We start from the raw sequence: 27,705 nt of genomic DNA on the forward strand, positions 1-27,705 counted from the left end.
AAGAATTAAAGGTAGACCAACGCCGGAGCTAAAAGGTTTGCTTTTGACTTCGGGACAGAAGACCCGTTCTTTTCAAACGGCGTGGGACACACGCAAAGGCTGGCTGTGTGGATGTCCAGCAAGAAAGGTAAGACCATAATAATGTTTTTTTTATTAAATGTGCTTTTTTGTGTGCTACAGTTTGTATGTGTAAAGAATGCTGGTATGAGCTTTTAAACATAACCCGTTAACTGCTGCCAATCAAATGGTGAATAAGATACTCTTTAGGGTTCATATGTTTGTAAATCTGACTGTGATGAAGTCTGTGCCTCACCAGCCATTAACCTCACCGCACGTCACTGGTGTAACGGTACCGTGGCATGATGATGCTGGCGGTCGTCCTTCCAGGATGCGGCGGAACGTCAGGAAGCAGCTTGCAGGTAAGAAGAATGATTTATTTGCATGAATCAAACAAACAAAAAAGACAGAAACAAACAAAACAAGCATGCCTAACTCACGGGAAGCTAACAGGATAGCTCACGAGGAACGCTAAGGCGGGACTTGGCGCAAGACAAACACAGGGAATCAGAAATCATCAAATGTAACAGTTGCATTTAGCAAACAAAAGCACCAGGATGAGTGAGGCGAAAAGGCAGGACCAAATAGCTCTCTGATTAGTGCCCGGCAGCAGGTGAGCGCGCCGAACACTAATCAGAGGCAGGTGAAAACGATCAGCACCCATGACAACCAAAACACACAAACTCAAGGGTGCTGAAAACAGAACTGAAGCCACAAGTGAATCACAACCTAAATTAACATAAAAAAACTATGATCCGGGCAACGGATCATAGTTCTTCATCATTCTTTAATTCAAACTGAAAACAAAATTGTATGCACTTATTTTTATTTTGAATACACTGATATATTATTTAAAATTCAACATCAAAATTAAATGTTTCAGTTTCAAAGTAGTTTTTTTTTCAAGCATTTCTAGACCTAATTTACTGCTTTTTCCTAGAAGACGTCACAGATCAAGTTTTACAACAAGAACTTGTCATATAGATAAAGTTTGAAAGACATGTTTATTCATCTTTTCCTATTAAATCGTGGTGCAGATTCTCAGAATTGCACAACTTTGCACGTGCTTAAATGCCATAGCAGGCATTTTCATTTCCTTCTGCCCTGGACTGTGACTGATGTTGTATGTGTTCAAATATCAGCTGATCGCTAATCCTGAAGTAAGGAAATCCACATTCAACTTTTTATTATGGTTGCCCAATAGTTTCTCACATCTGACACTGTCATAAATCTTTCAACCCTTATCTTGTTAATTGTCACAGGTGAGCTGACGCCTGTCTCAGCTAAAAAAAACAAAACGGATAGAGTACCTCAGTTTTTGTTGGTAATTTTTTTAAATAAACACATTAAATTGATAATAATGATAGTTTTACATGCATAAAACAATGTAAAATGGTTAAAGTTAAAGTTAAAGTACCACTGATAGTCACACACACACTAGGTGTGGTGAAATTACCCTCTGCATTTGACAACCCAAAATGTTGAAGGAGCCGTATTGGACCAAAAATACAAAAAAAAAATCTGTCTGGAGCCGCAAAAAATGTAAAGCCTTATATAAGTGTTATAATGAAGGCAACACATGATGTAAGTGTCTTTATCAGCTATCTTGCACTACTATCAAAATGACTATGTGTCGCAGGCTGATGCAAACCTTCGTTGACAGAAATGTTGAAATGTAATATTTATTCTACACATTTGTACAACATTGGAAAACATTTCTAAAATGGAGGCTTTTCAGAGGGTGTGATAACTCCTGTCTTAGAATGGCCAAAGGTATAGATGTGTGTGTCCAAGTTGAAGGAAACGGAAACTACAAAAAAAAGGCCTCAAATATACCTAGAATACGAGGCATAATGATGCATTATGTACATACAGCTAGCCTAAATAGCATGTTAGCATCGATTAGCTTGCAGTCATGGACTGACCAAATATGCCTGATTAGCACTCCACACAAGTCAATAACATCAACAAAGCTCACCTTTGTGCATTCACGCACAGCATAAAACAGTTGATGGACAAACAGAGACAAAGAAGGAGTGGCATAAAACACGTCTTTCTGTGGCAGCATCAAGGAAAGTTGTACATGCAAACAAACTACGGTGCGTTCAAGGACTTCCGAAATCAGGAAAAATGTTGCGCGCCAAATACTCTTATCAGTGAAGCATGTTTAATGTAAACAGTGGGATTTCTAACAATTAGGAAGGTTTCTGTCCTCCTACAGAAACCATATTAAAACAAAAAACATATATTTTTCCTCATCTTTTTCCATTTTCATACATTTTTGAAAAAGCTGCTGGGAGCCACTAGGGCGGCATTAAAGAGACGCTTGTGGCTCGAAAGCCGCGCGTTGCCAACGGTTGGCCATACGCAGTGTACCTCTCATACACAAGGGAGTGATTGTGGTCAATTCAGCTTGTTTAGCTATATGGAAATGTAAATACAATAGAAGAAGAGAATGCTACATGTTAATAAGCTAGCGCTAGTAGCTTTCAAGCTCCAGATCTAACAGATAACTACACATTTCCACTGCTATTAAGTGTTGTTGGTAATGTTTAAATGTGTTTAAATGACACTTGTAGTTATTAGAATCATCAGAGACATACAAAAAAAAAATCGCTATTTTACCCAACTGTTTTACGTTTCTGCTTGCCAGTTGTCTCAAAACAGCCGGGATGTGCTGGTGTCATGTCACATAATGAAATTAGTAAGTAAGTAAGTACATTTTATTTATAAAGCGCTTTTCACAGATAAAATCACAAAGCCCTGTACAAAACATAGGTGAAGTAAAACAACAATTCAATTAAAACAACAGGGGCAACACCATAAAAAGGATACAAAGTGGATTACAAATTATAGTTAAAAGGTGCATTAACTAAAAGCTTTACTAAAAAGAGAAGTTTTCAAATGTTTCAACACAGTCAAGATCACGGAGTGACTGGTGCAAATTGTTCCAGAGTCTGGGAGCTACAGCCTGGAATGCCAGGTCTCCACGGGTTTTAAAACGAGTTTTGGGGATCTTTAGAAGACCCTAGCCTGAAGACCAGAGGCTTCGCCCTGAAGAGTAGGGGAATAGGAAGTCTGTGATGTACTGAGGGGCCCCACTATGCAATGCAAAGAATGTCAGGACTAAAATTTTAAAGTCCATCCATCCATTTTCTACCGCTTGTCCCTTTCGGGGTCGCGGGAGGTGCTGGAGCCTATCCCAGCTGCAGTCGGGGGGAAGGCGAGGTACACCCTGGACAAGTCGCCACCTCATCACAGGGCCAACACAGGTAGACAGATAACATTCACACTCACATTCACACACTAGGGCCAATTTAGTTCTGCCAAACAACCTATCCCCAGGTGCATGTCTTTGGAGGTGGGAGGAAGCCGGAGTACCCGGAGGGAACCCACGCAGATCCCGAGCTTAGGATCGAACCCAGGACTTTCGTATTGTGAGGCACACATACTATTACCCCTGTACCACCGTGCTGCCCATTATAATATATAATACAATACAATTGCAACCAATACCACAGCTCTTTAACTCCAAAGTCAATGCAGAATTTAACTGGAAGCCAATGAAGACTGGATAAAACGGGGATGATATGGGATGTTCTGGGTGCACCGGTCAAGAGTCTGACAGCTGCATTTTGTACAGTCTGAAGTCTCTTTAGCGTTGACTTGTTGAAGCGAGTGAAAAGAGAATTGCAATAGTCAATACGAATGGAAGGAACTCGTGAATGATCATTTCGAAATCCAATTTTGGCAACAAATTTCTCACTTTAGAAATATTTCTGAGAAGATGAAAACAATTTTTGGTCTGTGGACTACAGTGACCCTCCAAAGACATGGACTGATCCAACACAACCTCAAGGTTTCTGAGGCTGCTTTTAACAGATGCACCCAGAGCACAAAGCGAGTTCTTGATTAGGGGGATCTTTTTATCGGGAGCAATTATCAGAATTTCCGTTTAGTTAGAATTTATCTGGAGGGCATTTGAGGAAATTGTCTTATTTTGGGAACATTCTGACACTCGATAAACGAGTATGATTCCATTTTATCATAATTTTGACAGCAGTTTGGGATGCTGTGAATCGGCATATTCCAGTTCCTGCCAATATCCAGCAACTTGACACAGCCATTGAAGAGGAGTGGATCAACATCCCACACCCCACAATCAACAACCTGATCAACTTTATGCAAAGGAGATGTATTGCACTGTGTGAGGCAAATGGTGGTCACACCAGATACTGACTGCTTTTCTGACCCCCCCACACACACACCCCTAATAAAGCTAAACCGCACATTTCAGAGTGGCCTTTTATTGTGGGCAGCCTAAGGCACACCTGTGCAATAATCATGCTGTTTAATCAGCATCTTGATATGCAACACCTGTGAGGTGGGATGGGTTATCTTGGCAAAGATAACCCATCCCAAACCCAAACTAACAGATTTAGAGAGATTTGTGAACAATATTTGAGAGGAATAGGTCTTTAGTGTGTTAAGAAGGTGCTGGGGTTGATCCCTGGGTCTTTCTGTGTAGAGTTTGCATGTTCCCCTTGTGACTGCGTGGGTTCCCTCCGGGGTTCTCCGGCTTCCTCCCACCTCCAAAGACATGCACCTGGGGATAGGTTGATTGGCAACACTAAATTGGCCCTAGTGTGTGAATGTGAGTGTGAATGTTGTCTGTCTTTCTGTGTTGGCCCTGTGAGGAGGTGGCGACTTGTCCAGGGTGTACCCCGCCTTCGGCCCGAATGCAGCTGCGATAAGTTCCAGCACACCCGCGACCCCGACAGGGACAAGCAGTAGAAAACGGATGGATGGACGGTCTTTTGTGTATATAGTAATTGTTCAACTCATGAAAAATGGGAGCAAAACCTAAAGTGTTGCTTTTATATTTTTGTTCAGTATATATTTCTTCTTTTGTGCTTCCCACTTTCTGTTCTTTTTGACCTGCAGTGGCTTAACCTCTTTTCATTGTACTGGCTGGATCCCCACACTTGCTCCTGATTAGTGATCAGGAGACTCAGCTTCTTCCAATTACTAATCGGGAAGCTTCTTATGCCGCAGGCTACAGACCTTCAATCACGCTGGGCACAGGAAGCATCCTGATTATTGGTCAGGAGACGCATCTGCTTCTAATCACTAATCAGGAGGATTTTTATGCCGCAGACGACGATCGTGCGATGGCGTTGGGCACAAGAAGGGTTCTGATTAGCGCTCAGGAGACACATCTGCTTCTGATCACTAATCAAGAGGCTTCTTATGCCACAAGCAACATACCTTCCATCATGCTAGGCACAGGAAGGATCCTAATCATTGGTCAGAAGACTCACCTTTTCTGATCACTAATCAGGAGGCTTCTTATGTCGCAGGCGACGACCCTGTAATGACGTTGGGCACAAGAAGGCTCCTGATTAGAAGTCAGGAGACTCACCTGCTACTGATCACTAATTGAGGGGCTTCTTATGCTGCAGGCGACGGCCCTGTGGCCATGGCACTGGGCGCGTGAAGGTCCCGGATTAGTGATCAGGAGGCTAACCGGCTTCTGATCATCAATCAGGAAGCTTCCTTTGCCGCAGGGGACGGCCCTGAGAAGACAGCCCTGCGATGACATTCTGCGCAAGAAGCCTCCTGATTAGGGATCAGAATCAGGTGAGTCCCCTGATCACTAATCAGCAGGTAGGGTCGTCACCTGCAGCACAAGGAGCCTTGTGATTAGTGATCAAAAGCCGGTGAATCCCCTGATCACTAATCCCACGGAATGGCTAGTGAAATTGAACACGACTGCAAAAATAAACCACTGTGTGACCAAAGATAGTGCTCAGAGTCAACATTTAGATAAAGAAGGTGAGAAACACTGTTGAATCCAATAAAGAACTTGTTGCAAAGTATGCAGGTTGCTTCTCCCCTCTCCTGTGTTCAACAAAGATAAAAGTGACATTAAAAGTTAATTTATACTTTTTATTCATCATATGTTTTCTACATGTAAAACTATCATTATTTGTGTTCATATTTGTAGATGTCTGGAACAGATTTTTTATTATCATTATTATTATTGGATTTACGTTATCTCTTATGGAAAATCTGCTTTGGTTTTTGACAAACCTTTTGGAACAGATTACTTTTTGAAAAGGAAACTGTGGTCTTGTATGATTATTATTCCCATGTTTATACATGTATAATTATACTTCCCAAGTTCACTCAGTCACGGTTATTATTTTGATGTTCAAATGTGCACAATTATTTTGATGTTCTTACAGCAATGATTATTATTATAGTTGTACAACTATAATAGCACACGTACTACAATAATGGCACAAATTGTACTACTATAACAGCAAACGTACTACTATAATAGCACACATACTACAATAATAGTTCACGTAATACAATAATAGCACACGTACTACTATAGTCGGAAACGTACTACAACAATAGCATGCATACTACAATAATAGCACACGTTGTACTTCTATAAGAGCACACGTCGTACTACTATAATAGCAAGCGTTTGCACTACTATAATAGCACACATTGTACAAATATAATAGCACAGGTAATACTATAATAGCACATGTTGTATTCCTACAATAGCAGGCGTAACTTGTACTAGTATAATAGCACACGTTGTACTACTACAATAGTACACGTAATATTATAATAGCACACGCTATACCATAATAGCACACGTTGTACAACTATAATAGCACACATACTACTACAATAGTAGTAGTAGTAGTAGTAGTACATTATTGCACTGCTATAATGTATAAATTGTTCTACAATAATGGTAGTGATGTGAATTATATTTATATAGCGCTTTTCTCTAGTGACTCAAAGCACTTTTACATAGTGAAACCCAAAATCTAAGTTACATTTAAACCAGTGTGGGTGGCACTGGGAGCAGGTGGGTAAAGTGTCTTGCCCAAGGACACAACAGCAGTGACTAGGATGGCAGAAGTGGGGTTCGAACCTGGAACCCTCAAGTTGCGGGCACGGCCACTCTACCAACCGAGCTATACCGCCCATTGTACTAATATAAAGTACACATTGTACAACTATATTGGCGCACGTACAGCAATAATTGAACACGTTGTACTACACGCAGGGGTCACCAACGCGGTGCCTGCGGGCACCAGGTCGCCCGTAAGGACCAGATGAGTCGCCCGCGGGCCTGTTCTAAAAAAATAAAAATAATTAAAAAAAAAAAAAATATATATATATATATATATATATTTTTAAAAAAAATTAAATCTACATAGAAAAAACACAAGATACACTTTCAATCAGTGCATCAACCCAAACAACCTCCCCCATGCACACTCATCCACACCCACTCACACAAAAGGGGTTATTTCTTTCTGCTACCAATATTCTGGTTCCCACAACATAGACAACACATCTGCAAGGGACACAGTCCCTGAAGCACACATGATTGTATAGGCTGCTGGTCCATTAACATTTTCATTAATTACTATTTTTTATGTAATTATTTTTATATTGTTTTACTTTCTTTTTTATCCAAGAAAATGTTTTTTATTTATTTATCTTATTTTATTTTATTTTTAAAAAAAGGGCCTTATCTTCAACAGAGCAGGTTGTCAATGAAATTAGATTTGCTTAAAGGGTTTTTAAAACCAGGCCCAGTCCAGATAATGTCCAAGTCGGACTCAGCAACACACACCTTCATTCATGTACACAGAAAAAAATTAGGGAACACAACAGATTGCATATAATTTATAAACAAAATTACATTTTCAAAATAAGCATTTATGTACAGTCCAGATTATGTCCAGGTCACTCAAATTAGGGAACACAACAACAGATATCATATAATCTATAAACATAATTATACTTTCAAAATAAGCCTTTGAGGACTTCTCATCTTTTTTAAAATGTTTTTTGGCATCATTATCGTTTTCAACCATGTAACTTTCTAAAGTTAGAAAATACTGAATAAATGTTTTAAAGAAAGTAATACTAAGTGAATATCTGTTTTTGGCCTTAAAAATAAACATTTTACCGAGTACTATAATTAAATTGACTAAATCATGATTGTCAATGAACTCTCCTAAAATAACAGAAACCACATTAAGCTTCATAAACAAACCAATCCTTAAACACATTTTTTCAACTTCCACCCAAAACAAAGACACAATATGACAATACCAAAACAAATGCAGGGTGGATTCAGGCTCCTGACAACAAAATGGGCAATCATCTGACTCTGTCATATTCCATAATTTTAACATTTTCCCTGTGGGTAAGAAGTTATAAATAATTTTAATTTGAAAATAACGATTTTGCACATCGATAGTGGTTTTATAGATTAGTTTGAATATGGCATCCCATGGCAACGGGCAGTCAAAAAAGTCCTCCCATTTTCCATTTGTGTTGTATGAGGCAGCCTTCAAAGATTTCTTTATTAAATAAAAATTATATATTTTTCTATATATTTTAGTTCCTTTTTGCCAACTAGAATTTCTTATTAGAGGTTTACAAACTAATAATTTAATAGTTCCATAATTAATTATTTGTTTCCATCTTTTCCCAATTACTCCAGTTAGTTGATAAAATGAAAAGCTTGAGCAAGCATCACCACAATAGCTCTAAATTCATCATACTTCATAATTTTACCATTCTCATTGATAATATCATTGACAAAAATGATTCCTCTTTCAAACATATTTTTCCAAAAGAAAGGCTTTCCATCTATTACAATATTAGAGTTCATCCATATTAACTGCTGCAAAATATCGTCAGTTTTTTCTGGCACATAAAATTGAAAACACCACTATGAGTAGATTGTTTCCTTTATGAACCACGCCATGTTTCCCAGCAGACTCTCTGGGAGGGGATCACTTGTAAAAAAGGATACAATTTCTTTTGATACGTACATGTTTTTTGTCCAACAGGACATTTGTGTACCACTCAATGTTTAAATACATCTTTGGAACAATTGATGCTTTTAAAGACAGACACATAGCTTCAAGGTTGAGAAGTTTCAGGCCCCCATATTCATACTCTTTGTACAAAACCTTTCTTTTAATCTTTTCTGGTTTGCCGTTCCAGACAAAATCGAAGACCCTCCGCTCATAAATCTTAAAAAAGTCTTGTGATGGAGCTGGTAATGACAAAAACAAATAAATAAATTGAGGAATAATTAACGAGTTGGCAATAGACATTTTACCATACAAGGTTAGGGATTTCCCTTTCCATAATTGCATAATTTTGTCCATCTTTCTTAGTCGATTATCATAATTTACTGAGCCTAGATCTTCCAGATTTTCTGCGACAACAACACCAAGTATGTTAACTGGTCCATCTGTCCACAAAACAGGCACTTTGCATTCCATTCGAAAGGACGTTCCCTTTAGATTTCCGATCCTTAACATTTTACATTTATCATAATTAAGATTAAGGCCAGATTGCTGTGAAAATATGTCCAAAAGATTAAGAAGGTTCCGCAAACAATGAGGAAAAATCTTATCTTTGTGAATCAGCCTTTTCTGACATGAACTTCATCAAGAACAAACACAGAACACACCTCACTGATGCACTTCTGCAAGACTCACTCAGAGTTGCAGTGTCAAGTTACACACCAGAGTACAACACACTAGTTAACAGCATGCAATGCCAGGCTTCCCACTAACTGACAAAGAAACAGATAACAGATTTGGTGTCCAGTTCAAAGTGTGAAATGATTTAAAAATTTGAGAGTTTACTTTTGTATTTTACATGAGTTATTATTTGTACAAACATGGTACAAAGTAATTCATGATTTGTTAAAAAATGTTAGTGGCTAGCTAGTTAAAATGGGATATTGTGATTTCACAAGACTGTCTTAGAAGTGATCATTTGAAAATGTTCAATTTGAAAAATGTGCACTTAGAGAAAATATAAAAATAAAGTGTTGCATATTGATATTTATCTGTTTCTATATATATTTATTGTGAGAAATCATTAAGATGATCAGTGTATCCACAAAGATAAATATAATTAATTATTAATAATAACAGAGTTAAAGGTAAATTGAGCAAATTGGCTACTTCTGGCAATTTATTTAAGTGTGTATCTAACTGGTAGCCCTTCGCATTAATCAGTACCCAAGAAGTAGCCCTTGGTTTCAAAAAGGTTGGTGACCCCTGTACTACAGTATTAGAATACATTGTACCACAATAATAGTACACACTGTACTACAATAATAGTACATGTTGCGCTATTATTTTGATGTTCATGCAGTATTCTTTTAATATTAATACATGTGTAATTATTATTTTCATGTCCATACATGTACGATTATTATTTTGAGATGATCCTGTACCAGCTTCCTGTGTCAGTAGCGACATAGACCACTTTTTTTTGCTGTCCTCGAATGTACCACTAAGTTCAAGTCGATGACACTGCTGATTACAAACAAAGATAACCTCTGATCTCTGCAACAAAAACATGTCAAAATACGAAAAGACGTCATCTTGTTTGGCTCCGATTCATTTGTCTTCCGAGTATAACCTGCTAGTGTCTTAGCCGAGCATCCTCGTGATTTGAGAGTCTGCAGATGTTCCGCAGACACAGGAAATCCGTCTTGTGAGCGAGTTGATGGTCTAATGCCAGCAGATTAGACCTGAAGCCTGCAGGATTGATTTGCGTTGGTACTGACAGCCTCCATTAATGGCGCTGTTGTTGTTGTTGTTGTTATTGGGACACATGCAGGAATTCACTGCTGGGACTTTCACTCCGAAAAGAAGAAATTGTTGATCACAGTACAAACATTTTATGAGGAATTTGTAGGATCTTACAAAGATTGCTGGTAGAAAATGTGTGCTGTATGATGATGCAATGCAAGTGAACAACAATTCAGATATAGGATGACAGGAAAAGTCACATGATCACTTCCTGCTATTTGATTGGAGCAAGGAGTGCCACAAGGAGCCGTCAGTGTTCGTACGAGTTGTTCATTGAACTCCTCACATGCCCGCCAAATGTCTTCAGCTGTCCTGCACGTCGCCCCCCGGACCCTTAATGAGCCGCTTGTGTCCTCTCTTTCCTGCCGGCCCGCGCGGCTTTGCAAAGGCCTGCTTGAAGGCGTACTGCTTGGGATGGACCTCGTCGTACAGAAACTCCTCCGTCAGCTCGTCGCCGTCGTCAATCTCTAGCTGAACAGAAAGAACAAATCAACGTTGTTGATGTTGTCGTCTTATGGTACACATTGTACTACAATAATAGTACATGTTGTACAACAGTAATAGTACACATTGTACTACAATAATGGTACATGTTGTACTACAGTAATAGTACACGTTGTACTACAGATTGTACTATTATTATGGTACACATTGTACTAAAATAATAATACACATTGTTAATGTGACACGTACTACAAAAATAGCACACGCACTATAGTAATAGCACACGTCCTACTATAAGGGTGCATGTTGTAATACCATACCACCGCACGTACTACTATAATAGCACACGTCGTACTACTATAATAGTACATGTTGTACTACTATAATAGCACACGTCGTACTACTATAATAGTACATGTTGTACTACTATAATAGCACACGTCGTACTACTATAATAGTACACCTTGTACTAATATATGAGCACATGTTGTAATACAATATTAGCACACAATGTAGTACTATAAAGGCACACATAGTGTACGACTACAATAGCAGACGTTGTACTACTACAATAGTACACATTGTACTCCAATAATAGCACATGTTGTACTACTATATTAGCACACATTGTACTACTACAATAGCAGATGTTGTACTACTACAATAGTACACATTGTACTACTATAATTGCACATGTTGTAATACAATATTAGCACACAATGTACATAGCACATGTAATACTATAACAGCACACATTACACTACAATAACAGCACACATACTACTATAATAGCACACGTACTACAATAATACCACACGTTGTACTTCTATACAAGCACACGTACAAATATAATAGCACACGTTGTACTACTATAATAGCAAGCGTTGTACTACTATAAGAGCACACGTTGTACAACTATAATAGCACATGTACTACAAAAATAGCACATATACTACTATAAGAGCACACATACTACTATAGTAGCACACATACTACAATAATAGCACTCGTCGTACTACTATAATAGCAAACATACAACAATAATAGCATACATTGTACGAGCAAACATTGTACTACTATAATAGTACACATTGTACTACTATAATAGCAAATGTTGTACTACTATAATAGCACACGTTGTACAACTATAATAGCACACATACTACAATAATAGCACAAATTGTACTACTATAACAGCACACATACTACAATAATAGCACAAGTTGTACTACTATAACAGCACACGTACTCCTATAATAGCACACGTACCTTTATATGAGTACACATCGTACTACTATAATAGCAAGGGTTGTACTACTATAATAGCACACACTGTACAAATATAATAGCACACATAATACTATAATAGCACACGTACTACTATAATAGCAAGCATTGTACTACTATAATAGCATACGAACTACAATAATAGCACACGCACTTCTATGCGAGCACACGTTGTACTACTGTAATAGCAAGCGTTGTACTACTATAATAGCACACGTTGTACAAATATAATGGCACACGTAATACTATAATAGCACACGTTGTTCTACTATAATAGCAAGCCTTGTACTAATATAATAGCACACATTGTACAAACATAATAGAACAGGTAATACTATAATAGAACAAGTTGTACTACTAAAATAGCAAGCGTTGTACTACTATAATAGCACATGTTGTACAACTATAATAGCACAGGTGATACAACAATAGCAAAGTTGTACTACTGTAATAGCAGACATACTACTATAATAGCACACGTACTACAATAATAGCACACGTTGTACTACTGTAATAGCAAACTTACTACAATAATAGCACGCGTACTACAATAATAGCACACTTACCTCTATACGAGCACACGTCATACTACTATAATAGCAAGCGTTGTACTACTATAATAGCACACATTGTACAAATATAATAGCACAGGTAATACTATAAAAGCACACGTTGTACTACTACAATAGCAGGCGCAACTTGTACTAGTATAATAGCACACGTACTACTACAATAGTACACGTAATATTATAATAGCACACGCTATACTATAATAGCACACGTTGTACAACTATAATAGCACACATACTCCTACAATAGTAGTAGTGGTACATTATTGCACTGCTATAATGTACAAATTGTACTACAATAATGGTACACTTTGTACTAATATAATGTACACATTGTACAACTATATTGGCACACGTACAGCAACAATTGAACACTTTGCACTACAATATTAGTATACATTGTATTACAATAATAGTACACACTGTACTACAATAATAGTACATGTTGCGCTACAATAGTACACGTACAACAATAATAGTATATGTTGAACCAAAATAATAGTACATGTCGAACTACAATACTAGTACACATTGAACTACAATAATAGTACACTTTGTGCTACTATAATAGCCCATGTTGTAGAGTAATAATAGCAAACATTTTACTACAATATTAGCATACATTGTACTACAATAATAGAACACAGTGTACTACAATAATAATATGTGTTGCACTACAATAGTGCATGTTGCTCTACAATAGTACACATACTACTATAAGAGTACACATACAACATTAATAGTACATGTTGTATTAGTACAATAACGGTACATGTTGTAATACATGTTTTAATACAACAATAGTACACATTGTAATACATCAATATGTACATTGTCCTACAGTAATAGCACACATTGTACATTAATAATAGTTTAACTACAATAATAGTACATGTTGTACTACAATATTCGTATACATTATACTACAATCACAGTGCACATTGAACTACAATAGTACACATTAAAGTACATTAATAGTACACATTGTAATAGATTAATAGTACAGACTGTACTACATTAATAGTACAGGTTGTTCTACAATAATAATAATATTAAATGTTGTACTACTATTTTAGTATACATTGTACTACACTAAATGAACATGTTAAACTATGATGATGGTGCACGTTGTACAACAATAATATTACCTTTTTCACCACCTGCAAGTGATACTCTCTTTCCACTTCCTCCAGCAGGCGACTCTTGCAGCTGGAGTATAGCATCCTCTCCTTGATGCTGCAGCTGTACCCCGGCATGGAGTAGATGAACACTATACAACGACAGTACAGTTATTGGAGGATGAGGGGTAGTAACAGTAGTAATTGTAGTGGTAGTAATAGCAATAGTAGTATTAGTAGTAGTGGTAGTAGGAGTTGTAGTAATACTAGCAGAATCAGAATCAGAAATAGTAGTAGTAATATTTAGTAGAAGTAGTAGTTATAATAGTAGTGATAGTAGCAGACCAGTTGCTAATAGATCGGGGCCCCTCTACTCCATAGGGTCCTGACTGTTGTTTGTGCTTACGCACTAAACAGCAGTACAGAATATCCTCCCTTTTTGTAGTCACTAGATGGAGTAGTGGAGAGTGATACCCCAGGTGATTCCCTTGTTCTGCTGGGGAACTTCAATGCTCATATAGGAAACAACACAGCCGCCCAGATCTAAACCAGAGTGGTGTTTTGTTATTGGACTTTTGTGCTCGTCACAGATTGTTCATAACAAACACCATATTCAAGCATAGGGGTGTCCATATGTGCACTCGGCACTAGGACACAGTTTGATAATTGACTTTGTGGTTGTGTCATCGGATTTGCGGTCTCACGTTTTGGACACTCGGTGGAAGAAAGGGGCGGCACTTTCCAATCGGACATGGGAGGACTTCGGGGAAGCCATGGAACACGAGTTCCGGATGGCATCGAAGCAATTCTGGATCACCATTCGTCGCCTCAGGAGGGGGAAGCTGTGCACTGTCAACACCGTTTATGGTGGGGATGGTGTGCTTTTGACCTCGACTCAAGTTCTTGTGAATTGGTGGATGGAATACTTCGAAGACCTCCTCATTTCCACCTACACATCTTCCAATGAGTAAGCAGCGCCTGGGGAATCTATGGTGGACTCTCCTATTTCTGGGGCTGAGGTTGCAGAGGTAGTTAAAAAGCTCCTTGGTGGCAGCGCCCCGGGACTGGATGAGAGCCGCCTTAAGGCTCTAGATGCTGTAAGGCTGTCCTGGTTGACAAGCCTCTGCAGCATTGCGTGGACATTGGGGGTGGTGCCTGATTGGCAGACCCGGGTGGTGGTTCCTCTATTTAAGAAGGGGAACCAATCCAACTTTCGTGGGATCACACTCTCAGCCTTCCAGGTAAGGTCTATTCAGGTGTACTGAAGAAGAGGCTACGCCGGATAGTCGAACCTTGAATTCAGGAGGAGCAGTGTGGATTTTGTCCTGGTCGTGGAACTGTGGACCAGCTCAATGCACTTGGCAGGATCCACAAGGGTGCATGGGAGTTTGCCCAACCAGTGTACATATGCTTTATGGACTTGGAAAAGGCATTCGACCGTGTCCCTCAGGAAGTCCTGTGGGAAGTGCTCAGAGAGTATGGGGCAGACCTGGGCATTCTGCGGCCCGCGGGCCACATCCGGCCCTTTGTACGTCCCTGTCCGGCCCGCGAAAATAAATTTACAAAAGTATCTATGTCGAGTGTGCAATACAACGGTGCTGCTTTTGTTTTGAAAAGCGTTATATGTATTACTTCCGTGTGGACGTATGCAGGTGCGTGATTGTGAGTGAATGTGAACAGCTGCAATCACAAATTACAAAATAAAGTTGAAAAAACATCTATGTCGTGCGCGCAATACAAGTGTGCTGCTTTTATTTTGAAAAGTGTTATTTATGGGCGTATGTCCGTGTGTAACCTGTGAGTGAAAGTGCACAGCGACAAGTGATGCACAGTTTACACCCGAGACGCTAAAAAGAGAAAAGTTGATGACCAATGGCGTGTTTTCAACAAGACATGAACTGCCAAGCAACGTTCCCTCTAAGGTGCGCGCCTGCACAATTGCGCACTGCTCAAGCGTCCTCTGCGCACAGCAAATATATGCCGTGCACCAAATCAAACCCATCTGAATTCTAAACAAAATAAACACATTTATTCTGTGTAATTTTGCAATGCAACTTTGAGTGACAGTGACAACAAGCGGCCCTAACGGTGTTCGTCAACACCGTTCAATTATTGTAACGTCTATCGAGATGTTTCGAGGACAGGAAATATATCGATCACTTTATTGAGCAAAACTGTTTATATTCGGCCATAACCACACCAAAAACATGAGTAAAACACTTCTATCTTGAAAAACTAGTCATTTTCTGCCGTACAAACCAGGCCAAAACCAACTTGTCATCTGTCACCAACACACATACCACTAAACCACTAGTGCGTTTATGGCCACACAAAAAGTCGGACAACTCAAACACCACACAAAGTTACACTATGACTCCTCAGTCATGTGTGCTTATTCTACTGTCATTTATTATCAATGTTAATTTATTGATATTAATCATGGAATACTGTTACTAGAGAAAGTTACAGGAATGCACACTTAATCCTATGCTTACATTTCATTGTGCAACATGAGGATGTTTAAGGGGAACTAAATGTGATCTCTGAAAGGGGTACAAATGATTTCCAAAGCAGTGCTTTTGGTATAAAGTTAAGTTAGATTAAATGAAAGTATTATTATTATTATTAATTATTATTAATAATAATAATAATAATAATTATTATTATTATTTATCTTACGGTGTATATCAAAAATAATATTGAGCAAAAATTAATTGAAATATTGTCGATGTGGCCCTCCAGCATTGATTGATTGATTGATTGACACTTTTATTAGTAGGTTGCACAGTGAAGTACATATTCCGTACAATTGACCACTAAATGGTAACACCCGAATAAGTTTTTCAACTTGTTTAAGTCGGGGTCCACTTAAATGTATTCATGATACAGATATATACTATCAGATATATACTATTGTGGTGGATATACACACACAGGACACTTATTAATTATTACGGTTATAATTCACTGCGTTCTAGCCCATGTTTACTTGCATAGGTGCATAGGTGCTTTTACTTTGAAGGGTTGAGACACACCTCTGTGGTGCTGACGTAATTACCTGTGCGACAGTTTTTGGTTGTTGTGTTGTTCTCTCTGAAAATAAACGGAGTGTTACTTGGCTCTCCAAAGAGGAATAAATCTCCGTCGTTTCTCTGCCTACACTCCTACATTGGTGACCCCTTTTTACTCTTGGACGTTTCCAGAGTTTACTGAACATGTCTGCTACACTAAAGTTGCCCGACTTTTGGGAAGGGAACGCAATTGCGTGGTTCGCACAGACGGAGGCTCAATTCGCCATCAAAGACATTACGGCGGACGAAACAAAGTTTTATCATGTGGTGGCGTCCCTTACAAGCTCGACTGCGGGGAGAGTGGTGAGTCTGCTAGAACGTCCTCCTGCACGCAACAAATACGCCGCTCTGAAGGCGCATCTACTGGAGACTTTTGGACTTTCTGAATCCGAACGTGCGCGCCAACTCCTCTCACTTCCCGGTCTCGGCGACAGTAAGCCTTCTGAGCTGATGGATCACATGCTGGCTCTGCTGGGAGACCATCAGCCGTGTTTTCTTTTCAAAGAACTATTCCTGCAGCAGCTTCCAGAACAGGTGCGTTTGGCACTTGCGAATTCATCTATTACTGATTTTCGCCAGTTGGCCAGGGAGGCGGACAAATTTTTCTCAGCTGGGAAGAAATGTTTTGCAGCCACGCCCCCTTCCACGTCTACTGCCACCAGTGATGACCATATGCACCAGCCATACTCCATCTCTGCCACCACTACTGTGCCCCGACGTGCAAAGCAGTCAGGAGGATTGTGTTTCTACCACGCCAAGTTTGGCAACAAAGCCAAGAAATGCCTTCCCCCCTGTACATTCAGTGCGTCGGGAAACGCACCGGCCGCCACCTATTAGCAGCCGTGGGTGACGGCCGTACCAGCGGCTTGCTGTTTATTACTGACTCCCTCTCCGGTCGTCACTTTCTTTGTGACACAGGTGCCCATATGAGTGCGCTGCCAGCATCAGCCACAGACATTCGCGCAGGGCCGTGTGGCCCCCCCCTTCTGGCCGCAAATGGCAGCACAATCCACACCTTTGGCACACGCACTGTGACAGTGAGTTTTGCTGGTCAGCGTTTTACCTGGGATTTTGTGTCAGCAAAGGTGTCCACTCCCCTGTTGGGTGCTGATTTCTTGTTTGCCAACAAGCTTCTAGTGGATGTGAGGAACCGCCGCCTCGTCCATGCTGAAACATTCGGCTCATTTCCCTGTGAACACAGTGACACTGCCCCGACGAAGCTGTCCAGTGCCCTCTCGCCCGCTGATGACTTTTCTCACCTCCTCAAGGAGTTCTCAGACATCACCGCACCTACCTTCTCCTCCGCCTCCGCCAAACATGGTGTGTTGCACTACATCTCCACCAATGGCCCGCCTGTGCACGCCAAAGCCCGGCGCCTTGACCCACACAAGCTCAGTATCGCAAGAGCTGAGTTCGACGCCATGGAACGCCTTGGCATCGTCCGCCGGTCGAACAGTCCCTGGGCCTCCCCCCTTCACCTGGTGCCAAAGCCCAATGGTGGTTGGCGCCCGTGCGGCGACTACCGACGCCTTAATGCTGTCACTACGCCGGACCGGTACCCTATTCCACACATCCATGACTTTTCTGCCCACCTGGCGGGTGCGTCTATTTTTTCTAAAGTGGACCTCGTCCGGGGCTATCACCAGGTACCAGTTCAGCCTCAGGACATTCCCAAAACAGCGGTGATTACCCCATTCGGGCTTTTTGAGTTTCTACGGATGCCATTCGGACTAAAAAATGCTGCCCAGACCTTTCAGCGATTGATGGACACGGTGCTGCGTGATTTGTCATTCGTTTTTGTCTACCTGGACGATATCCTAGTGGCCAGCACGTCTGAGGCAGAGCACCTATCACACCTGCGTCTTCTCTTCAGTCGTCTCCAGCAGCACGGCTTGATCATCAACCCAGCGAAATGCCAGTTTGGACTGTCTTCCATGGATTTCCTGGGCCACCACATCACTACAGCAGGGGCGATTCCTCTGCCGTCAAAGGTGGAGGCAGTGTTGGGGCTTCCGCAGCCTCACACTGTCAAGGCTCTACAAGAGTTCTGCGGCATGGTCAATTTTTACCACCGTTTTGTGCCTCGGGCTGCCGACCTTATGCGCCCCCTATACAGCGCTCTCAAGGGTAAAAAAACTTCTAAGCATGCCCTTTCTTGGTCCACGGACATGTTGGCAGCTTTCTCTGCTACAAAGGATGCACTCGCGGACGCAACTATGCTGGCTCACCCGGTGCCTGACGCCCCTGTTGCTCTGACCACGGACGCCTCAGACTATGCTGTTGGTGCTGTTCTCCAGCAGTTGGTCAATAGTGTTTGGCAACCTCTCGCTTTTTTCAGCCGCCAACTTAGGTCCAGTGAGCAGAAATATAGCACTTTTGACCGTGAACTCCTCGCCCTGTATTTAGCCATCCGTCATTTCCGTTTCCTGCTGGAAGCCCGTCCGTTCACTGCCTTTGTGGATCACAAGCCTTTGACCTTCGCCATGGCCAAGGTGTCGGAACCATGGTCTGCCAGGCAACAGCGCCACCTAGCTTTTATTTCTGAATTTACCACGGACATTAAACATGTGTCAGGAAAAGACAATCCCGTGGCTGACTGCCTCTCCCGTGTGGTCATTGGTGCTGTCCACCTTGGAATAGACTATGCCCGAATGGCTGTGGACCAAGTTTCGGACCCCGACATTCAGGCGTACAGAACAGCGGTCACTGGCCTCCAGTTGGCGGACGTCCCGTTCGGCGATGCCGGCACAACGCTGCTCTGCGACGTATCTCTGGACCTGCCCCGTCCTGTGGTGCCGCAGGTCTGGAGACGGCAAGTTTTCGACGCCATACATGGCCTCTCGCACCCAGGCAGCAAGCCGTCACAGCGTCTCGTGGCAGCAAAGTTTGTCTGGCATGGCCTCAAGAAGGACATTCGCGACTGGGTCAGGACCTGTGTGGCATGCCAACGCGCTAAGATCCATCGCCATGTTAAGGCCCCGTTGGAGCAGTTTGCAGTTCCCGAAAGGCGTTTTGACCACGTCAACGTTGACCTGGTGGGACCCCTTCCTCCCTCCAGGGGATTTACTCACCTTCTGACTATGGTGGACCGGACCACCCGTTGGCCGGAGGTTGTCCCACTGTCAGCAACGACATCAGCTGATGTGGCCCGGGCCTTCATTGGTACCTGGGTCGCCCGGTATGGTGCCCCATCTGACCTTTCGTCTGATCGTGGCCCCCAGTTTACTTCCGAGCTCTGGAATACTGTTGCCTGTCAGTTGGGTGTCTCACTCCACCGCACTACAGCATACCACCCTCAAGCAAACGGCATGTGTGAACGTTTTCACAGGGACATGAAGGCCGCCCTTAAGGCTTCTCTCACAGACGACGGCTGGGTCGACAAGCTCCCGTGGGTGATGCTGGGGATTAGAACTGCGCCTAAGGAGGACCTCCTGTCTTCCTCAGCGGAGTTAGTTTATGGCCAGACCCTCAGAGTCCCAGGTGAATTTATACCCCGCACTACAGTCCCCTGGTCTGCTTCTGACCAGCGGCGTAGCCTCATGGACACTGCCCGTACCTTCCTACCAGTCCCGACCTCGCACCACTGCTTGCCCCAGGTGCACATTCCCCCTGACCTGCGAGCAGCGGGGTACGTGTTCATCCGCCACGATGCCCATAGGGGGCCCTTGCAACCACCATACGACGGTCCTTATCGGGTTGTGGAGGCTGGGGATAAGACATTTGTCATTGACATTGGGGGCAGACTGGATCGCGTCTCAGTGGACCGGCTGAAGCCAGCCCACCTGGATTTGGGCCGTTCAGTTGAGGTGGCTCAGGCACCACGTCGCGGTCGACCCCCACACTGCCAACCGACGTCTGCTCGCCGTCAGCAGCCGGCTGTCACCCTCCCGCTTCACCCCCCTCCACCTGCCCAGGAGCTTCGGAATCGCTTTGGGCGGGTCATTCGGGTCCCTGGTCGTTTCACTGGGCCAGTTCTTGTGAATTCTGGGGGGACGTGTGTGGTGGATATACACACACAGGACACTTATTAATTATTACGGTTATAATTCACTGCGTTCTAGCCCATGTTTACTTGCATAGGTGCATAGGTGCTTTTACTTTGAAGGGTTGAGACACACCTCTGTGGTGCTGACGTAATTACCTGTGCGACAGTTTTTGGTTGTTGTGTTGTTCTCTCTGAAAATAAACGGAGTGTTACTTGGCTCTCCAAAGAGGAATAAATCTCCGTCGTTTCTCTGCCTACACTCCTACACTATCATCATAATACAGTCATCACACAAGATAATCACATTTAATTATTTACATTATTTACAATCCGGGGTGTGGAGGGGGCGGGGGGTTAGGTTTGGTTGTTATCATCAGTCAACAACAATTGAGAACAGAGAAATGGATATTGGAACAGAGTAGGTCTGACTTGGTAGGATATGTACAGCAAGTAGTGGTCATAGAGAGAGAGAGATAGAGAGAGATAGAGAGAGAGAGAGAGAGAGAGAGAGAGAGAGAGAGAGAGAGAGAGAGAGAGAGAGAGAGAGAGAGAGAGAGAGAGAGAGAGAGAGAGAGAGAGAGAGAGAGAGAGATCAGAAGGCATAAGAAAAATATTTACATTTGATTATTAACAATCCGGGGAGGGTGTTAGTTTAGGGTTGTAGCTGCCTGGAGGTGAACTTTTATTGCGGTTTTGAAGGACGATAGAGATGCCCTTTCTTTTATACCTGTTGGGAGCGCATTCCACATTGATGTGGCATAGAAAGAGAATGAGTTAAGACCTTTGTTAGTTCGGAATCTGGGTTTAACGTGGTTAGTGGAGCTCCCCCTGGTGTTGTGGTTATGGCGGTCATTTACGTTAAGGAAGTAGTTTGACATGTACTTCGGTATCAGGGAGGTGTAGCGGATTTTATAGACTAGGCTCAGTGCAAGTTGTTTTACTCTGTCCTCCACCCTGAGCCAACCCACTTTGGAGAAGTGGGTAGGAGTGAGGTGGGATCTGGGGTGGAGGTCTATAAGTAACCTGACTAGCTTGTTCTGGGATGTTTGGAGTTTAGATTTGAGGGTTTTGGAGGTGCTAGGGTACCAGGAGGTGCATGCGTAATCGAAAAAGGGTTGAACGAGAGTTCCCGCCAGAATCCTCATGGTGCTTTTGTTGACCAGAGAGGAGATTCTGTAGAGAAATCTTGTTCGTTGGTTGACCTTTTTGATTACCTTGGTTGCCATTTTATCACAGGAAAGATTAGCCTCTAGAATGGAACCTAGGTAGGTGACCTCATCTTTCCTGGTGATAACAATGTCACCCACTTTTATAGTGAAGTCATTGACTTTCTTGAGGTTGATGTGGGACCCAAATAGGATGGATTCCGTTTTACCCAAGTGTATGGATAGCTTGTTGTCAGCGATCCAGGTGCATGTTCTACAGAGTTCAGCACTGAGGATTTTCTCCACCTGTGACTTGTCCCTGTCTGATACCAGCAAGGCAGAGTCATCCGCAAACAAGAACAATTCACAGTTGCATGCCGATGACAAGTCGTTTATGTATATTAGGAACAGTAAAGGCCCCGATATACTGCCTTGGGGGACTCCACAGCTCATTGAGAGGGGGGTGGGGGGGACACGGTGCCTTTCACCTCTACCACCTGCTCGGGTTGCTCATGCGGCCCCCGGTAAAAATTAATTGCCCACCCCTGGTATGGGGTATCGGATCGCCTGATTGTGGCGGTCCATTCCCTTATTATCTTTGCCAGAGATTAGTCCGCATTGCCAGCAGAAAGTCTGACCCATTTCCAGTGAGGGTTGGACTCTGCCAGGGCTGCCCTTTTTCACAGGTTTTATTCATAACTTTTATGGACAGAATTTTGAGGCACAGTCATGGTGTTGAGGGGATCCAGTTTGGTGGCTGCAGGAATAAGTCTCTGCTTTTAGCAGATGATGTGGTCCTGCTGGCTTCATCTGGCCATGATCTTCAGCTCTCACTGGATTGGTTTTCAGTCAAGTGTGAAGCAACTGGGATGAAAATCATTACCTCCAAGTCTGAGTCCATTGTTCTTGCCCGGAAAAGGGTGGAGTGCCATCCCTGGGTTGGGGGGGAGACCTTGACCCAAGTGGAAGACTTCAAGTACCTCAAAGTCTTGTTCACGAGTGAGGGAAGAGTGGATTGTGAGATCAACAGGCGGATCAGCGCTGCATCTGGAGTGATGCAGACCCTGTATCGATCCACCGTGGTGAAGAAGGACCTGAGCCGTAAGGCAAAGCTCTCAATTTACCGGTCCATCTACGTCCCCATACTCACCTATGGTCATGAGCTTTGGGTTATGACCGAAAGGACAAGATCACAAGTACAAACGGCCAAAATGAGTTTCCTTCGTCAGGTGGCGGGGCTCTCCCTTAGAAATAGGGTGAGAAGCTCTGTCATTCGGAAGGAGCTCACAGTAAAGCTGCTGCTCCTCCACATCGAGAGGAGCCAGATGAGGTGGTTCGGGTTTCTGGTTAGGATGTCCGTCGGACGCCTCCCTGGGGAGGTGTTTAGGGCACGTCTGAATGGTAAGAAGACCCAGGACACATTGGGGGGACTATGTCTCCGAGCTGGCCTGGGAGCTGGATGAAGTGGCTAGGGAGGGGAAGTCTAGGAGTTCTCTGCTTAGGCTGCTTTCTCCCGTGATCCAACATCGGATAAGTGGAAGAAGAAGAATATATATATATATATATATATATATATATATATATATATATATATATATATATATATATATATATATATATATATATATATATATATATATATATATACTACTCCTACAGTAGTAGTAGTGATCATAGTAATATTAATAGTAGTAATATTAGTGGTAGTTGTAGTAGTAGTAATGGTAGTAGTAATAATAGTAATAGGAGTAGTACTAGTAATCATTGTAATTAGTGCTTTAGTAGTGATTTAAAAACATAATATATAAAAGCATGGATGATGAATATGTTATCAGATTTATCATTTAATTGCGTATGAATGAAGAATGTCTCACCGACAGATTCGAGGTAGTCGCCCTCGTGGGAGTGTTTGTAGAGGAAGAAGTGATATCTGGGAGTGTCCTTAGGAACTCTGTAAGGCAAGTCCTGCGTCTCCGTCTGCTGGGAATGGACCAACTCGATGGTCTCTTTCTCCACGTCCAACCTCTGCCAGGGTCAGACGTCATACTTGCATGGATATCGACAACATTGGTATTATTGCTATTATTGACTGTACGGCTTTACCAGCTGTATGTAGTTGATGCGCTTCTGTGACAATTCCTGTAGGGCTCGTCGGGCCGTGTCCTTCAGAGGAAACGCTAAACCTTGAAGGGTCTGATGCTTGCTTTCCACGCTGGTCTCTGCCTTCACCTGCAGAGGGCAGCAAGCACACTTTTCTCACATCAGGGCACTGGATCTCAAATACACACTGTCAAAAAAACAAGTTAGTAGATTTGCAGTAAAAAACTGACAGCTCAGTCGCTAGATTTTTCCAGTCAAAAAACAAATGGTACCATTTTTCAATTTACAATAAAAAATAAATAAATAAATACAAATAGAACCACCGTAAATTTTATGGCAGAATTCTGGCAACTGAGCTGCCAATTTTTACTGTGAAATCTAAAACATTTGTTTTATTGTATAGAATTGTCTATTATGCCAGTGAAACGTTGAATATTGTTTCTTCTTTTGTTGTATTCTACAGGGGTTACGTTCTTTTTACACTTGTATTTCTGATTACTTTTACGCTTCAGTGATCGTTTTGAAAATATACAACTCTTTTGCATCAAGTGTCACGTGTACGTGTAACTTTACAGTGCAACAGTCTATCAGATGTAAGATGCTAACAGTATATTGGATAAAACATGCGAGCAGTATGTCAGTAAATCAGATGTAAGATGCTAATAGTATATCAGTATATTGGGTGTAAGATGCTAACCATATATCTGTTGTATAATGCTAACAGCAGATCAATGTATCAGATGTAAGATGCTAACAATAAATGTATACATCAGATGTAAGATGCTAACAGTGTGGCAGTAAATTGGATGTAAGATGCAAACAGTATATGAATTTATCGGATGTTGAGGGAAGATGCTGAAAGTATATCAGTATATCGGATAGAAGATACGGACAGTATATCAGCAAAATGGATATAAGATGCAAACAGAATCCAAGTATATCAGAATTAGGACGATAACATATACATCAGCATATTGAAAGTAAGATGCTGACAGTATATCAGATGTAAGATGCTAACAGCATATCAGAATATCGGCTGTAAGACGGTAACAGTATATCAGTAAATCAGATGTACGATGCTATCAGAATATCAGATGTAAGGTGCTAATAGCATATCAGTATATCAGATGTAAGAGGCTAACCATATATCAGATATAAAATGCTAAGAGCATCTCAGTATATCAGGTGTAAGTTGTTAATAGTATATCAGTATATCGGATGTAAAAGGCCAACCATATATCAAATGTAAAATGCTAACAGAATCACAGTATATCAGATGTAAGATGCTAACAATAAATCTGTATATCAGATTTAAAATGCTAACAGTATATCGTTAAATTGGATGTAAGATGCTAACAGTATATCGGATGCAAGATACTAACAGTATATCAGTATATCAAACATAAGGTGCTAACAAAAAATCTGTATATCAGATGTAAAATGCTAACAGTATATCAGTAAATTGGATGTAAGATGCTAACAGTATATCGGATGCAAGATGCTAACAGTATATCAGTATATCGGATGTAAGAGACAAACAGTATATCAGATGTAAAATGCTAACCATATATCAGATGTAAGATGCTAACAGCATATCAGTATACAGTATGGGATGTAAGATGCTAACATATATCAGTATTTTGGATGTAAGATGCTAACAGTATATCAGTAAATTGGATGTAAGATGCTAACAGTATATTGGATGTAAGATGCAAACAGTAGCTGAAATGAGGTACCGTACTGTATTATTGCAGCAGACAGATATTAGATCATATTGCACGTATGGTATTCATGTACATTTAACATAATAATATGCTGACCTCTGAGATTTTGATCCTCTGCAGCTCCCTCTCAGCTAACGTGAGCGGTGCGGGGCCCGAGCAGGACGACACGTGATGCCAGTAACCCGACAGGCAGACCTCCTCCTACAGGATGGAGTTACAAGCCAAACACTTCGAAAATCAGTATAAGTTACAGACTACGCACACGTCACTGCAAAGCAAGAAGACGCCGAACCTGCACTGTTCCAAACATCTCGTACTTGACGTGACCTCCACCAAACTCCTTCTTCACTGTGGCCCTCGTTGCCGCATACATCATCTTCTCTTTCACCTACAGCCAATGCAGGAAACACTTGAAATGTATGCAGTACTACTACAGTATATACAGGCTATATGCACTCTTAGATAGCTCCAATCAGTCATCGATTAGAATGAACAATTACCTTAGTATCAATAAAAGGATCAATATAGAAATGTGCTTTATTCGTATTTTTAATAAATACATAAAATAAACAAGAGTTGACACACAAATACACATGTCTGTAGGAACTCTAATGTAGAATTTGTTTTTTTTAATAATTAATCAGTATACATTTTTTTATCACTTCCAAAACAGTTGATATTTTTGGAATATTCTTTTTTGACTTTTGTTAGTGATACATATTTGAAATGTTAGCATTACTAAGTTGGATTGTTGTATATTAAATGCATACGTAACATATGTCATTATAGGAACTATATTTTGTTTTACTTGTTTACTTAAGTTTGACACAAAAAAAAATCACAATTATATTCATGTACTGGTAAATTATAAAACAGTGTATAATGATAAACAGTAAGTACAACATTTTGTCATAGGTCTCAAAATGTCACGGAGGGTCAATATTTTGATGCTGTGAGGTTTTGCAATTATAAGTGACGAGTGAGCTCACTCTTGCATTCTTCTCTGTTTTTCTGAGTCAGCAGATTTGCGAAAGCTGAGCCAATGATGTCACGCAAGCTTCAGGCGTGTTTGTTGACAACACACTCTTATTGAGCGTCATCAAGTGTGCTTTCCAATACTTACCGAATACAGCGACTTATTGGCTGTAGCGGATGTAAGATGCTAGCAGTATATCAGATGTAAAATGCTAACATACAGTGTACCGGATAAAAGATGCTAACAGTATATCATATGTAAGATATTAACTGTATATTGGTATATTGAATGTAAGAGTGACTACAGCTATTAGAATATGTTCGGCGACTTGTTTCTTTTTATTTCTTGTGTATTTCTATTACAACAAACTTGACGACGGAGAGAAAGAAGAACGAAAGGAGCTTTCAAAATGCAGGAACTTTTGTGGGGCATCTTTGTGCTGAAGAACGCTGATCGGTAGAACTATTTTGGAGTGTCAGCTGTAGTCTTTCAACTTTATGCAGTTTATTGTTGGTTTTTTTTAGTTTTTGCAAACTTCATTTCGTTACGCAAAGCT

The 27,705-nt window shown here is 41.3% G+C and overlaps 1 protein-coding gene and 1 long non-coding RNA gene across 2 annotated transcripts in view; one reads left to right on the plus strand and one right to left on the minus strand.

Annotated features, from left to right (window-relative positions):
• LOC133651685 (uncharacterized) lies at window positions 1-26,748 on the plus strand. Its single transcript, XR_009826475.1, has 3 exons — window positions 1-127; window positions 317-419; window positions 26,294-26,748. It is a non-coding gene; the product is annotated as an uncharacterized LOC133651685 (long non-coding RNA).
• The window catches only part of LOC133651651 (twinfilin-2), a 28,278-nt gene continuing 10,653 nt past the window's right edge, over window positions 10,081-27,705 (minus strand). The window contains exons 3-8 of the mRNA XM_062049655.1: window positions 26,466-26,561; window positions 26,270-26,374; window positions 24,453-24,578; window positions 24,224-24,374; window positions 14,179-14,300; window positions 10,081-11,201 (exon numbers count right to left, since the gene is read on the minus strand). Coding sequence (XP_061905639.1) covers window positions 11,034-11,201; window positions 14,179-14,300; window positions 24,224-24,374; window positions 24,453-24,578; window positions 26,270-26,374; window positions 26,466-26,561 — 768 coding nt within the window. The 3' untranslated portion in view covers window positions 10,081-11,033. The remainder of the gene's footprint in view (window positions 11,202-14,178; window positions 14,301-24,223; window positions 24,375-24,452; window positions 24,579-26,269; window positions 26,375-26,465; window positions 26,562-27,705) is intronic.

Source organism: Entelurus aequoreus, linkage group LG01, assembly GCF_033978785.1.
Source record: "Entelurus aequoreus isolate RoL-2023_Sb linkage group LG01, RoL_Eaeq_v1.1, whole genome shotgun sequence".
NCBI classification, from domain to species: Eukaryota; Metazoa; Chordata; class Actinopteri; order Syngnathiformes; family Syngnathidae; genus Entelurus; species Entelurus aequoreus.